Source organism: Procambarus clarkii, chromosome 60, assembly GCF_040958095.1.
Source record: "Procambarus clarkii isolate CNS0578487 chromosome 60, FALCON_Pclarkii_2.0, whole genome shotgun sequence".
Classification (NCBI taxonomy): Eukaryota; Metazoa; Arthropoda; class Malacostraca; order Decapoda; family Cambaridae; genus Procambarus; species Procambarus clarkii.
This window is the reverse complement of record NC_091209.1, coordinates 22,114,218-22,130,893: the sequence shown is the minus strand read 5'-3', so window position 1 is coordinate 22,130,893 and position 16,676 is coordinate 22,114,218. Positions and strand designations below refer to the sequence as shown.

The window sequence follows — 16,676 nt, the reverse complement described above, 5'->3', positions numbered from 1 at the left end:
AAATATCATACAATACGGTAGGTAGATGATATGGTGTGCAAATTGTTTTCCAGTGACGTAATACTACAAGTTGAGTGAAATAGTGTGTACTGTATACTTTAGAATTCCAAATATAATACTCAAAAGTGCATTCCACACGAAGCAAACCCACAGAACGCACCGTTCTTCTGTCTAATATATATTAATGGTCTGTTTATAGTAGAATAGCGCCAAATTTACACAAAATTTGTTCGGGAAGAATATTTACACCAAGGGTTTACCAGTTTTTTTGTGAGATAAATACGAGAAATATCTACATGTAAAAAGGGGTTCTAGCTGTGATGACAGGGAGGACTGATCTCTTAAAGGAGCTGGTGAACAACTCCCACTCCATCATGCTCATCTCCCAGTCACATACTCTGACGTGGTGATGCTGCTCAACTGTCATGTGACCAATCATATTCCGCTATTCATGTATCTTTGTATTTACATACATACATCCCTATACATACATAAATACATACACACCCACACATACATTCAAATGTATGTATACCGTATATATATATATATATATATATATATATATATATATATATATATATATATATATATATATATATATATATATATATATATATATTTAATGTCGTACTTAATAGCCAGAGTTGCCTAACAAGCCGAATTCTCGTGAAATATTTAATTTGTTCCTAAATGTTTTCTTATGAAATGATAAAAATGTCCTTTGTATCATATAGGATTGTAATTTTATATTGTTTGAGTCAAAACTAACATAGAAATTTGATCAAATCTAACATAACCTTCCTAACCTAACCTATCCAAAGCTATCTTAACCTAAAATAACCTAATATAACTAGGTCAATAATTTATGTTCCTAATATAATAGATTAGTATTGTTAAACATGAACAAATCTGGACAGAAATATTTGAAAATAACGAAAACCATCCGGCCTGTTATGCATATGCATATTGGACCTCGTATATTAGGCTAAGTTGTGCGGTTCTGGCTATTAGACACGATATATATATATATATATATATATATATATATATATATATATATATATATATATATATATATATATATATAAGTATTATATATATATATATATATAATTATTATTCAAATAAAAAATACACACGAAGACATTTAACACTCAAAGTATTCTCGCTGGTTTGAACAAAATGAGAACAACCTTGCTATCAGGCAAGATGTCAAACCAAAGTTCACGTGTATGAGACTTACAATATGGATGAAACACTAAGAGAGGCGCTCGAGGAAGTATGGAGAAGCTGTACACAAACCTGGAATTAGAGAAGACACTCATGCAAACTAATTCGTATGAAGTCACGGTCTAGTAACTATAGGGCTGTTCTTCAAGCATCTTGTAGGATACGCCTGAAACACTTGGGATCAACCTGGCTATGGTGTAGGCCCATGGCATTTTATTAAGATTTTATGTCAGGATATTCTCTGTTTTTATTTTTCATTTAGTTATGCTAGTTTCAATGATTATGAAGTATTATATTTTTTCCAATTTATATTATTAAATGAAAATGGGTTAACATAGTCTTCTTGCCAGCTAAATACCTTTGTTACTGAACTCTTATATATTCAAGATTAAAAACAAAAACAACGGTTTTAATAATACTAATAATACTAATAGTAAATTTCCAAACACTTCAATAATAATAATAATAATAGTGCGCGAAGATAACTATAACTGTTAAAAAATGGTAGTTATTATCACCGGTGTTATTGTTATTGCTTTAATTGTTAGTTAAATACTATTATTAAGAAAAATAATACTAATAAGATAAGAAAAATAATAAAATAATTTATATTATCATCATTATTGATAGAATCAGTCGGAGCCACGAGGATTCGAACCTGCACACTGGGTACTCCCAGGCACACTGCTTAAATAACCAGACAAAATGCATGCTGGCAATTTGTGAAACCCTGACTTGGCTTTAGTAGAAGCCTCAGGACCCATAGAGGATTCAGTTGAAGCTCAAATTGCATTGCTTTTTAGCATGTCTCGGGTCGTGATTTAAGGCGTGTGCTCGGGATTAGATTGTGTGCAGGTTCGAATCCTCCTCGTGGCTCCTACTTATTTAATTGATACATCACGGTAATGCGATTTCATTATGCATTATTATTAGTAGTAGTAGTATGTATTAAGTAACAATAAAAACAATAATAATAACCGGTGATAATAATTATCATGTTTAACAATTATGGCTTCCAATAACGAAAGTAACTAACACCAGTAAAAAATGAATATACAAAATTAAATAATATTTCCATAAATGCACATGATCTTGTTCAGTTAAAGACCTTGCACTGAGCACTCAAATACCTCACTGTCACACAACATTGCCTTTTTCTTTTGAACCTTGTAGCCGTAATATAGATTTTTGCGATGTGACTGAAGCTATCAGCTATTAGCAGACCAACATTGTAAACCCAGAGGTCTGTGGCAGGCCATCATAGCTATACCAGAGACGACATATGACAGTCCACCATAGCTATACCAGACAAGACATATGACAGTCCACCATAGCTATACCAGAGAAGACATATGACAGGCCACCATAGCTATACCAGAGACGACATATGACAGTCCACCATAGCTATACCAGAGACGACATATGACAGTCCACCATAGCTATACCAGAGACGACATATGACAATCCGCCATAGCTATACCAGAGACGACATTTGACAGTCCACCATAGCTATACCAGAGACGATATATGACAGTTCACCATAGCTATACCAGAGACGACATTTGACAGTTCACCATAGCTATACCAGAGACGACATATGACAGTCCGCCATAGCTATACCAGAGACGACATATGACAGTCCGCCATAACTAGATCAGAGGTACGTGACAGGCTACATAAATAGCCAGTCAGGTGACAGACCACCACAATCAACCCAGACACTAATTGTGACAGTAGGATGCTTCATAAAATCAAATGAATGATAAAAAGCCAACCTAATGTGCACTAAATTATCACAGTATTCGTTCTTCCACTGACAAGTAAAACAACTGAGAACGAATACTGAGCTTCGAGATGTAGAAAAATGTTCTATATTTTTTGCTAGATTGTTTTATAACACTCAACACGTAAGATAAAATTATTAACAGGTGAATCTCAAAATCTATGAATTATATACCACCCAAAAAGTGCCTATAATGACTTTCGTTATCAATATAAGCATAAAAAATATTTAAATAAATATTACCCATATTGGTATTAGGAGATAAATACAGTGCAGTCTTGGAAGTAGGAAGACCTACTTCCAGCCCTTGACACGTACTCTTAAACACGGTGATGTTTGGTAACTCGTAGCGTATAGGTGAGACCTATGTGATGGGGAACTGAACGGTACGCACACACACACACATACACCCACACACGCACGGCTGATATAAGAATAGGTGATTAAAATCATAGTTGTCTGTACACTGCACATAAGGAGAGTGGCGCTGTCTAGCCAGTGTCACTGTTCACTGCTGTCAGTATTCACCGTCTCACTACAATTTCTACAGCAGCTGTGAAGGCCCACCCTACCTAAGTTCATCAATACATTCCACTCAATTGACTAGTCGTCCGGATAGCATAGTCTAGCGCTATACTATGGGGTGAAAGATCCCCCAATGTGTACAATTGAAGTCACCCGTTTTCAGTCGTACTTGAGCGTTAAATTATTATCTCTTAATTAACAAATTAGACGTCCTTAGCTTAGTGGTCTTGTGTGTGGAATGACATTATGCATTAATGTGAGAAAGTGAGTCCTTTGAGCTGTGTCTAGGAAGAGTAGCGTAGGAGGGCAGCGTGGAGCCGCGGGGTGGTGGCTGAGGCTTCCTAGACGACGAGGACGAAGAGGACGATGAGCCCCTCTGCAGTGTTGCACTACGGATAGTCCTGGGAGCCATCAGGTCCTGGCCGTCGTCGCTGTAGGACGACTGTGGGAGGCACTGCACCCCGGGCTCCGAGAACTGACACGTCGAGGTCCCACACGGAGCTCCTGGACTGGAAAATTGACTCCCTGAAATGGAGTATTGGTCGGTGGAGGAGGAGTACTGGCTGACGCTTGCGGAGTAGTGGGAGCAGTACTGGGCGTGCTGGGGCTGGTAGGAGGGACACGAGCTGCTGGACGTGGCGGGGTACACGGCGATGCTGGGCTCTACACACTGGCCTCCACCGGAACTCCTGTATTGTTCGAGATTGATCTCTGGATAGTGTCCGCTTTTGATCTCCGAGGGGTACTGGCCTACGTCAGGAGGATACTGTCCCCCTCCGACGTCTGCGTACTGGCCATTGCTGACGTCCGAGTAGCACCTGGGTCCCCCACACGCTCCGGACTCGAGGCCGCCCTCGCCGTGCTGGCCAGCTACGGGTGGGGTGGGCGGCGTCGTAGCGAGGAGCGGCGGAGGCGGAATGAACTGACTGGTCGGCTGGGATAGTAACGAGTGCATCGAATTGCTGGTGTGAAAGGTGACCTCGGTGTTGCGGTCACCGATGTCAGGTGGCGTGGGGAAAGTGTGCAGCTCTGTGCACTGCAGGTCAACATTGCACGCCGACTTGTTGTCCTTGACGGGAGAAGACAGAGCCTCGTGAGTGGACACAGAACGCATCCCACTGTCTACTGTGCACAAAGGCTGCGCTGATGCACTGTCGTATTTGATTTTTGGTCCCATGGCGTTTCTGTCCCGTTTGTAGATGAGCGCTGCGAAGAGTATAGCATTGAGGACCAGGAGGGAGAGGCCGATGGCCACGGTGAGGGTGAGAGCGGTGGTGTAGTCGAGTAACTGTCCAGTCGGTGCCACTTCTGACGAGACATTGACGGGACGGGTGACGCTGCCGTGGGCGGCGCTGACGTTAGGCGGCAGATATTCGTCACTGGGCGTGGGTAGTGCTGGCGCGGCCGACGTCGACGTCACGTGTGTAGTATGGAGGAACCTGTAGGTAACAAACACGCTCAGCGCGATAATATATTACACATATCTATAATATTTATTCAAAGGTACATAGCTGAGTGTCTCAGCTATGTACCTTCCATTTACTGTGACATCAAAACCCTGAACTTGCTATGAAATCTACGCATATAACTTTGTATCAGAACATTGGTGCAGAAAGATTTGTCACTCCAACGCGGACTTACCTGAAGGGGTCCAGGGGTCTGACGGGGCCAATAAAGTGCTTTGGGTCCTCAGAGGCGTGCCAGGCCTCTGCGTCGGAGTCCGGGTACTTGGAGCCGGCTTCCTCCAGCTCCGGGATAAGCCAGTTCCAGAGGGCGACCTTGTGTGCGCGGTAGTGGTCCTTCAGGCGCGGCCGGTAACCTGACCCACACAATAGTGGTGATACACAAGGGGTGAACATGCATTCAATACCCAAACGATGTCGGCTGGAACAGGTGTGGTGCGAACTCTCTTGAGAATAGTGGGACGTATCTAAGTTTAAGGTGGATATTGATAGCTGACTAAGAGTCTGGTAGGTAGTTAATGGTCACAAACACCGAAGTAATCGATAGATATAACAACATTAGAAGATTAGACATAGCTGAAGCACACTACACTAAGTATTCATCTAATTTTAACCAACTTACACATCATGGGGAACTGAGCTATTTATATAACCAACTTACACCTAGGTACTTTCTACTACAGAATTTCCAGCTCACGCTTCGCCTGCTAACCCGATGCCGATTAGGTAACACCTCAATTCATCCTACATGGAATATATATCATTTCTTCTGCTAATTTATTTCCATTTCCTTTCTGCATTAGAAGATGTGACCTTTAACGAAACACATACTTGATCGAAACATGTTAAGCGCAATTACATTGTAAAATGAACTTTGGAAAGTTCCTTTGTCCTTTCCAATGGAAAGTTATCCAAAGTCCTTTCCTTTGGAAAGAACTTTGGATATAATTATCGGTCATGTTTAATAATACACACACACTGTCTTATCTACTAAAAAGTATAACGAGAGCAAACTGTAACCTAAGGATTGGGATTGCTTTTTCAAAACGATCTCATACAGATGATTTATGAGAGGATTGCTATTATTTAAGGTAACCCCACCCGAGTGTTAGTGACCTTCACTCAACCATTAGTGACCCTAAACCAAGCTGTAGTGACGTTCAACCGACCGTTTGTGACCCTCACTCGAGCGCTAGTGACCCCTCACCTTAGTATTAGTGATTCGCCGTAGTATTAGTGACCCCTATCTCTTGAGGTTATCTTAAGATGATTTCGGGGCTTAGCGTTCCCACGGCCCGGTCCTCGACCAGGCCCCCTTTCTGTTACACCCCCCTCCAGAAAGCAGCCTATAGCAGCTGTCTAACTCCCAGGTACCTATTTACTGCTAGGTAACAGGGGCATCAGGGTGAAAGAAACTTTGCACATTTGTTTCCGCTTCCACCGGGGATCGAACCCGGAACCTCAGGACTACGAATCAGAAGCGCTGTCAGACCCTTAACCGAGCGTTTAACCCCTAACCCAAGCATTAGTGATTCCTCACTCGAGTGTTTCTCTACATCGTTGACAACCAAATATATTTCAGGAAAGTAGATTTCACATTACAAAACTCTATATTTCACATATCTTTCCTCAATTTTAAAATTTCTAGACTTTTTACTCATTATTAATAACGAAAATCTCACGTCATGGAAATTAACTCTCACGGACAGCGTCCACTAATCTAAATTTTTATTACGAGATATTAAAAATATATTCATCTCTACTCTCACATTTTCAGAAATCACATCGTTTAGAAAAAATGTGTTCCCACGAGGGCAGACAGATCGCAAACGTCAAAAGTGGCAGCCTAATATATATATATATATATATATATATATATATATATATATATATATATATATATATATATATATATATATATATGTCGTACCTAGTAGCCAGAACGCACTTCTCAGCCTACTATGCAGGGCCCGATTTGCCTAATAAGCCAAGTTTTCCAGAATTAATATATTTTCTCAAATTTTTTTCTTATGAAATGATAAAGCTACCCATTTCATTATGTATGAGGTCAATTTTTTTTTATTGGAGTTAAAATTAACGTAGATATATGACCGAACCTAACCAACCCTACCTAACCTAACCTAACCTATCTTTATAGGTTAGGTTAGGTTAGGTAGCCGAAAACGTTAGGTTAGGTTAGGTTAGGTAGGTTAGGTAGTCGAAAAAGCATTAATTCATGAAAACTAGGCTTATTAGGCAAATCGGACCTTGCATAGTAGGCTGAGAAGTGAGTTCTGGCTACTAGGTACGACATATATATATATATATATATATATATATATATATATATATATATATATATATATATATATATATATATATATATATATATATATATATATGACAGTGTCAGACCACGGAGGAAAAATGTGACACTCACATTTTTAATCACGTGTTTATTTTCGTGATATATATACACACACACACACACACACACACACACACACACACACACACACACACACACACACATACACACACACACACACACACACACACACACACACACACACACACATATATATATATATATATATATATATATATATATATATATATATATATATATATATATATATATATATATATATAATCCCACCGCACATTACCTGACAATGAATGATAGCGGGGCGTGCATTGTGTAACAAAATTTTCCATACTATTCTTTTTTCCCCAGCGACGGCAGCCTCACCGACCGCCACTACATCACTCCAATGACATTATACAATTTAACAGCGGCCCCGCACAGAGGCTGCTTGATTAATGATGCGATCGGAAAATGAGCCTGCGGTTCAAGCATTTCATCCTAATTTAGTTTTTAATTTTTCCACATTTCAGAATATATATGAGGTGATCAGTGTAGTGTAGGCCACTACCCACAATCATGCAGCAAACTGGTGAGGTACGCGGCAGGCCGTTGTAAGGGAACACTGGGTAATTATTGGGGATTCATTATCTTTGCAAGCGAAACCATATCATAAAACAAAAATTACTTATGTAGGTTATAATTGTATTAAATTATGTAACGGTATGATAATATTAACGGCAACGATAATAATGATAATAGCAATAATAATGTTTAAAGAACTCACATTAACGTAATGAGAAAATATGTGAGAGACACAATGAGGAAATAAGTAGGATTAATGAGAAGGACTCGAACCTGCACGGCGGGTACTCCCTAGTACACGCTTTAGACCACTACATCAGAACATGGTAAAAAACAATGCATCATGGGATTCAATTGAATCCTCTAGGGGTCCTGAGGCTTCCACTGAAGCCCAGTCAGGGTTTTACACATTGCCCGTATGCACTCTGTTTGTGGTCTATTAATTTCATTCCGCTTACCTGAGGGCGCCTGACAGCTGAGTGGACAGTGCTTCGGATTCGTAGTCCTGAGTTCGATCCCCAGTGGAGGCGGAGACAAATGGGCAAAATGTTTTTCACCCTGATGTCCCTGTTACCTAGCAGTAAATTGGTACCTGGGAGTTAGATAGCTGCTACGGGCCGCTTCCTGGGTGTGTGCAACAAAAAGGAGGCCTGGTCGAGGACCGGGCCGCGGAGACGCTAAGCCCCGGAATCATCTCAAGATAACCTCAAGATTACCTATGATAACATAATCGTCTATAAACAATATGGGAAAGCCTGAGGACTCACTTATCTCAAGGTACTTCTCGTAAATGGCTTCATAGGGTTCCCAGGTGATGTTGCGCTGCTTGGTCCTCTCCCTCTCCTTGTAGCTCAGCACAGGCTTCACCTCCTCCGGTAGGTTGGGGTCCCTGAGGAGAGAACAGCACACCACCATTGTTACAGTACTCTGGTGGAATTTTTAACCCCAGTAGTTCTCTTACATTACGCCTGATCTTTGTTTGAGTGTAGTAGTATCTCCTTTCAGTCGCTAATCCTGTTACATAAATCATGGCCTCCGCTTAGGCGTTGAAATCGTCCCACTCAGCTGCAATTCCTGAGGGCCGAGGCCCTGACGTCAGTACAGGTGAAGTATTCCTCCCCTCATAGCTACAATCCCAGAGCTGAAGGTCCTAATCGCAGTACAGGTGTTATTACTCCCTTTCCCTCATAGCTGCATTTCCCTTTACGACAGAGGTGCGACAATAGACTTCTCAGCCAAATCGTATTTATGTCAATTTTCATTCTAGTGTAACTGGCCATTGTGGTGAGTTCTGCCTGACTGTAAGCCAGTTTACCAAATCCCTCTGTCCTCTCAAATTTTCTCTCCCCGTCTTCTTAATCTCTGTTGTCGTCCTCCGATTTAATGCACTAACTGCACAAAATATGGGATTTGCACAGAATTGGTTTTCTTTGGAATTCTGAACGTGTTTTAGAGTTAAAATATAGTTCTTATATACAGTACTTTATTTTCATTAATTTTCAATGTATTTTTGTTCTTTACTGAATCAGTTACAATTCATTTTAAAGTTTGAGAGTATGCAACCTTACCGTTTAAGGTAAACTTTGCATGCAAGACACGTTATGTCATGGGCGAGCAACTTACCCAGATTTGGCAAAGTTGGTCCAGTACCTCATGATGAGTTCGGAGACGAGGGCGTCGGGTCTGGTAAAGTTGGTGGTCCAGTGGCCCGGGCTGTCCATGAACGGTGCTCCGAACACCAGTGGCACCTCTGATCCGAACACACTGCCCAACCGCTGAACACCGAGGAGAACAAAGTGAATGTTATAACTGATGAGATGTTCAATATGCTACTCGAAGAATGTACGAGGTATACTGTGTTTTAATAATTATGATGCTAATGAAATTGCATTGTGGGAACCCAAGGATGAAAAGGGTAACCTTTGTCGTCTCAGATAAGCGACAAACAATACAATATTGCATCATCAACAAATATTAATCGGCAATTCCACTTTCACAGTACATCATTCTTTACGTCATCTAAATCTATCCAAGCTGTATTAAAGTCGATACCAACCTGGCGGTCTTTCTCGTGGTGGTTGAAGACGTACATGTAGGCGTCTGCCCGTCCACTGATCGTCTCCCCAAACTTAGCAAGAGGCGCTAGGTACCCGCCGTCACTCAGCGCCTCCACCGTCAAGTCTCGTACCTGTATCAACATGCAGAGTCCCATATTATCCCCCAACCAAAAATCATGTCTTTGATGAGCATCATCCTCTCTCGGAATTCATGTCTTAATTGGGTATTTTCCTCTCGCCAAACTCATACATTCAGTTCTTATTGTTGTCTCGCCAAAATTACGTCTCTAACATGTGTGATCCAATCACCAATCTCATGTCTTTACCGTGTATCTTCCTCTCAAAAATAGCATATCTTTTCACTAATCGCCTTGACTTATATGACCTTGTTCTATTATCATGTATAAATTAAATTAATTGAGTCTGTTTACGTAAGTAAATTGTATGCAGAACATTTACTGTATTAGTTAGGGATTAGTAGACTCCAGTTAGCAGACTCATAATCTTGTTTAAAGAACACTCCTGGGTGGCCGTAGTAATGAGGTAAATCTGCATTAATATACTTCTCGCTAATACAATTAATGTTTGATGAAAAGTTTACATAAAACATATACGAGTGTACAGGGAAGAAATTTAGCAGAAGTCGACTAAAATGTTCTAAAAAAATACTTAGTATAGAGTTTTATTTACTAAATATAATGATCTATCCAGTTCCCAGTGAATATTCAAACAATATATTTTTATGTATGATATACTCTTTAATGCTTTTAATTATACGTAGTTAATTAAGTCATTCTCTCGTTAATTAAGTTCTACAAGACAGAAAAATATTTAATTTATAAAAATAGGTAAATTTTTTAGCCTAATAGCAGTAATTTTTTTTTAATTATTTCAAATGTATTGTTAGTAATATGCTAAGTTTGTCTCATCTGAGCGCTGTATATATACAATTTATAACACTACCTAAAATACATTATAAAGAATATTAACTAATAAATAACCTTTCAGAATATTATTATACATCTGGATCACTATCAGTGGCTCGGAAATAATTCTCTCGATTGAATATAACGATAAAAAACACAATTAGGAGGGTTATATACAGCGAATATGAGAGAGCCTTCCATGCCTCCACTTATATTGTGATATTAGAAAGCCGCTCTGTGCACTTAATCACTTTAATATCAAATTAGAGACAGAATATAATTTTAGCTTGAGTATAATTGTGTTGATGCAGTTTACATGGGAATAATTTGGCTGGAGGCAAATGTGGCGCCATGATATTTTATCTCCGGCGGTCAACATGTTTAGAGCTAATAAAATATTTTTTCTTTCGTGATTCAACTCAGCAAATTAGTAATTATGCAATTAACGCATGATGATAAGAACCAATGCAAATTCGTATTTCATCGCTCCATGTAAAAATTTGCTTATATGTATACAGATGAGCAAAAAACATTATACAAACTGATTATATAATTTTAAAATTAGTCACGATTGATATTTAATGCTTCAGTTTAAGTAAATAAACAGTAAGGTAATCATGAGGAGAAAGCGCTAAGCCAGTATAACTACACAGTTATTGAAAGTGATATGAGGACAAGGAACTGTAAAAGGACATAAGGCATGGGGGGGGGGGGGGGGGTTCTAACAACTTGGACCATCGGAGATCGAAATATGACCAGCAAGAAATGATTCCTCCGTTGAGCCAACCAGTCACTTTTCACATCATTACACCTACTGCACTTGTCCCTCAAGCTTATTGTACCAGACTTATAAATGCCTTTTAACTGCTACTCCAACAACGTCTCAATGACGTCCTTCAGCTTGTTATCTTCAAAGCGTATATCTCGGCACGTGAACGTTTAGCCTCGGAACCAATAATAATTGACTGGTCATTTCTAAGAAGCTGCAGGAGTTGGATGCATTGTGACGCGGGACGTGGACCCGTATGAAACCCGTCTTCTCCCCAAATGCGTCCCATACTTTACGAAATAGATCAATTCGTTAAAAATTCGACGTAATAAAAAAATTATGGCGTGTAATATTTTTTATCAATGTAGCAACCCTGATTCGTTAGGTGGGTTGCTGAGGGTCATGGCTTTCTGGGTTAATAAAATAGTTTCATATATTAAGTAATGACAAATCGAGTGAAGAGATTGGTCGAATAGTAGAACACCGAATGTTAAGAATTCTACACCGGAAAATACTAACCATGAGGTACACTTCCCTGGGGGTACACTACTCTGTGGTACACTACTCTGGGGTACACTTCCCTGGGGTCCATTACCCTGGGGTATAATGGAATAATAATAGGGGTATAAGAAGAATAAAGAGAACGTCAGCCAGCCTATTGGGTCATGTAGACTACTTTTATTTATTTGCACCAAAAGTAATTTAGGTATATAAGTTTAACCTTTGCTTAAAACCTTCCAGCTATCCCAATTTGTATTGTTTCTTGTTCTATTTATGGAATAATTATTTAAATCCTTGATACTATCCTCTTTGTTGTACAACTTCATTCATTTATATATTTAATTCTTTTCATCTTTTCCTCTACGTCGTTTTGGCGAATGTAAATTAATCTTTAGTAATCTCACTTAATACGAGAGGTTCTAATTCCTGGGACTGACTTTCTCACCCTTCCCTGTTTTCGTTCAAGGAAATTTATGTTATTCTCCAGTATTGCTACAAACGCTTGGTAGTACAGTCGAGTTCGATTTCGACTCACAATCGATAATTCCGGGTTCGAATCCCGGGCGGGACATAAATAGTAGTGATGCTGCTACAAACACAAAGTTACAGTCCCGCTCCTATGCCAGATAAATCCACTACGGGCTCACCATAGCCTGTGCTACTTGGAACTGTTTGTTCCGAGTAGCTGAATATATAACAACAATAACAACAACATAACACGACACAGACCTGCACGGGATGCTGCGCCGGGTTGCCCCAGTCCGTGTACTCCTTGGTGATGGCCAGGTAGATCTCTTGCAGGTGGTGGTGATAGATGTTCCTGACGTAGGTCCTGAGCAAGCGGTTACGCTCCTGCACGTCCAAGCCGTCGGTAGCCTGCTTGCTGTTGAGTTCAGGATAGCCATCCGCTTCCGTCACACCGAACAGGACGCTCATCTGTCTTCCCTCCAGCACCTGGAAGGGATAGTGGGTATGGTGAGGTAAGGATGGTGGGAGGGAGAGAGGGTACAACGTTCGCACGCACATACAAGAAGAGATATTCAGAGAGGAAGACCATTCGTCACTCAGCTGGTACAATATGGCTCTGAGGACAGTTTTAAAGGTCAAAATAAATAGTGGATGTTGTTCAAAGTAAGGTCAGTAGAACTTCCGGTTGCAATTCTTTTCCATGTCGAAATCGAAAGCTCAGTCGATTAAGGCAGCGTATGGGATCCTCTCGGACGTTAGGTTCGAATCCTCGTCACGGCCCTTGCGGATTTGTTCATTTGATGCATCACGCTTTTGTGATTTCTGTGTGTAAACATTCAATTTCATCAGTCGAAATTGATGAACAATATTGACTTGTGAATATCAGGCTTGTTATGAGGTATGGGGAGGTGAAGACTTTGACCCGTGTCTTCTCTTACCTCAAACTCTTGACCAAATGACGTTGTTGAATTCCTTGCTATTTTCTAATACTATTGTTTATGCAACGATCACTCGTCTCCCGCTGATCACAATTCTTATCTTAATCAGATTAAGGGAGAGAGAGAGAATAATGTATGTATCGCCTTAATCAAACCTCGAGCGCTGAACATTAAACTTATGCATGACATTGTACATCATTTGCATACTTTATGTGGCGCTCTTGTGTGTGAGGTGAGGAAGAAAAAATTACAATCTTCTTCAAACTAGTGCTTGATTAGGTTCTCATCAACGGTGGATGGTTCAGGGAGACGTTCAGTGACCTGGTGAGAAGTGCTTTCAAGCACACTCAACTATGCATAGGCAAGAGCATATGCTCACTACCATGATTAAAATTCACTGTCTTTATTATAATCCACGTTCATTAATATAATCCACTGTCATTAATATAATCGCCTACTTATAATACAATACGCTTCCATTATTTTAATCCACTGCCATCTATATAATCCAGTCATTAATATAATCCACTGTCATTAAAATAATCTACTGCCATTATTATAATCCACTGCCATCTATATAATCAACTATTATTAATATAATCCACAGTCCTCTGCATAATCCACTGCCATCAGTATAACTCAATGTCATTAATATAATCCACTGTCATCAATATAATCAGCAGCTAATAATATAATCCACTGTCATTAATATAATCCACTGTTATTAATATAGTCATCTGTTTATTTTTCCAAGTAGGTAAACCAGCATGAAATTCCAGTGTTCATTATACATTTACAAACATTCGCCGTTGATAATTAGATCGTGAGGATTGTCAGCAGTGTTCAGGAAAATTAATTCAGTGAGTGGGCGTAAGGATGAGGTTAGGAACAAAGCAACAACATCCATTCTGCTGTGTATAAGGTCGAAATTCCCCTAGCCAGAGAGTAGGCGGGTGGGCAGTAAGGAGACTTAGCCCCCAGCTTTTCCGGTCAGTAAGTCTGTATGAATAATCAGGAAGCATTATGAATGGTACGTGAACTTAAATGAAGTAAATTATCATTACTATTCCACCTTGGTTACCTCCTCTCACAGGATTCGCATGGCTTCGACCGCCCGCTTCTCAAGGTTCATGTTTGGTTTACGGAATTAATGCCATTATTATCGGGGAAATGACGTGCACTGCGGCCTGGAAGTGGGTAGCCGAGATGTTTTCTTATGGTTAACAAAGTTCGTAACGGAGCAGTATGTGCTTTAAATTACTATTATTTGTGTTGTTATTTTTGTTACGTATCATTGAAACAAAAAATAATTTTACAAGTGGTTGTAGCACTACTTTTATTGTTACACAAAAAGTAGAATTAGTATTAGGAAGGGTGAGCAGTTTGTGTAATTGTTGAAGTAGTGAGAAAATCAGTAGACGCTATGAACTATAACTCACAAAACCCGTTTGGAAATTCTATATTCTAAAATTCTAAATAATAAATTCTAAATCTAAAAATAAATTTCACTAAATTTGTTCGAGCGTTTTAGAAACTTTCATTAAACTTGTTAGAACGTTTTAGAAATTTTCACTAAACTTATGGAATGTACTAGGAAAATAAGTTTTTGGAGTCCACTTCCATCCACAACTTTAAGACACGACACGACAAAGAATTTCAGCGTCAGAATAGTTAAGCTATATCGCAACAGGTACAACAAGAGTATAAGCTCCCTATGCCCCATAGGGAGCTAGACCTCACCACCCCGCAGTCACTGATAGATAAGTACTGATATATGAGCACACACACACACACAGAAGAGTTAGGGGGGACATGATCACCACATTCAAGAGTCTCAAGGGAATTGATAGGTTAGATAAAGACAGGCTATTTAACACAAGGGGCACACGCACTAGGGGACACAGGTGGAAACTGAGTGCCCAAATGAGCCATAGAGATATTAGAAAGAACTTTTTTAGTGTCAGAGTGGTTGACAAATGGAATGCATTAGGAAGTGATGTGGTAGAGGCTGACTCCATACACAGTTTCAAGTGTAGATATGATAGAGCCCAATAGGCTCAGGAACCTGTACACCTGTTGATTGACGGTTGAGAGGCGGGACCAAAGAGCCAGAGCTCAACCCCCGCAAGCACAATTAGGTGAGTACACACACACACAGGGGCTCATACCTACATAGCCCGTCACACAAACTTCCCCATCCCTACATTGTGAGTATTGTGTCTTGCAGCATTCGCTCACAAAACAACGGCTAACAGCACTGGTTCGATAGTTCTGCAGAGACTTATTTGCTGAAACAAGATCTCTCGAGAGAACTCCGCTCCGGGACGCCTTGCTCTCGGCTCTCTTTTCCCCTTAATTCAATACAGCTAGCGGACGACCTTCCCTTTTCTCGTGCTTTTACCGGGATCTTCCTCCAACTTTCTCTTGTTATCCTGTGTCACACACTGCTGGTTTGTTAGCTTTCCACTCTTTCTTGTGTTTGATCCGGGTTGAGTTTTGCAGTCCTGGTTGCTCCTATTGACTTTATCTCTTTCCTTCCACACTTATCGTGATTTTTCTTGTTCTCTCTTTGCTATATGCTTTACAATCCAATGTATTTGTATTTGATTCAAGAGGGAAACGCGGAATTGAATATATATGAATATATATTAAGTTCTCTTTCACTTCCAACCTTAAACCGTAGAAATAAATCTCAATCCATTTTTACTTACCCTGCTGAGCCGTGTCTTGAAGTCCTCAGGCACAACCACCCCATCGACGCTGGGACCAAACATAGAGGTAAACTTGTACTCGGGCAGGCTAACTGTGGCCAGCCGCTGGGCCGACACGTTACGAAGACACGCCATGGTTTCTGGGTGTCGATCGCTGAGGTTGGTGGGGAGGGAGCAGTTGAGGTGTTTTGCCAGACGGGCCGTGACGGAGAGAGCGTCCTGCACCTCCGCCCATGGGCTCAGCGCTGATCCTGACATCAGCACCGCCCGGTGGAATAGTCCTGAACCAAAGACAATTGGGAGTGAATTAAAATTAATAAGTATTAATCATATGAAAGTGCTAAGCATGTGT

At 40.2% G+C, this 16,676-nt stretch overlaps 1 protein-coding gene across 1 annotated transcript in view; it reads right to left on the bottom strand.

The window, feature by feature from the left end:
- Positions 1-1,143: 1,143 nt before the first annotated feature.
- Positions 1,144-16,676, bottom strand: part of LOC123766703 (neuroligin-4, X-linked) — a 130,625-nt gene continuing 115,092 nt past the window's right edge. Inside the window, exons 5-11 of the mRNA XM_045755979.2 lie at positions 16,325-16,605; positions 12,937-13,161; positions 10,011-10,142; positions 9,578-9,729; positions 8,722-8,843; positions 5,183-5,360; positions 1,144-4,980 (exon numbers count right to left, since the gene is read on the bottom strand). Of these exons, the coding sequence (XP_045611935.1) occupies positions 3,786-4,980; positions 5,183-5,360; positions 8,722-8,843; positions 9,578-9,729; positions 10,011-10,142; positions 12,937-13,161; positions 16,325-16,605 (2,285 nt within the window). The 3' untranslated portion in view covers positions 1,144-3,785. The remainder of the gene's footprint in view (positions 4,981-5,182; positions 5,361-8,721; positions 8,844-9,577; positions 9,730-10,010; positions 10,143-12,936; positions 13,162-16,324; positions 16,606-16,676) is intronic.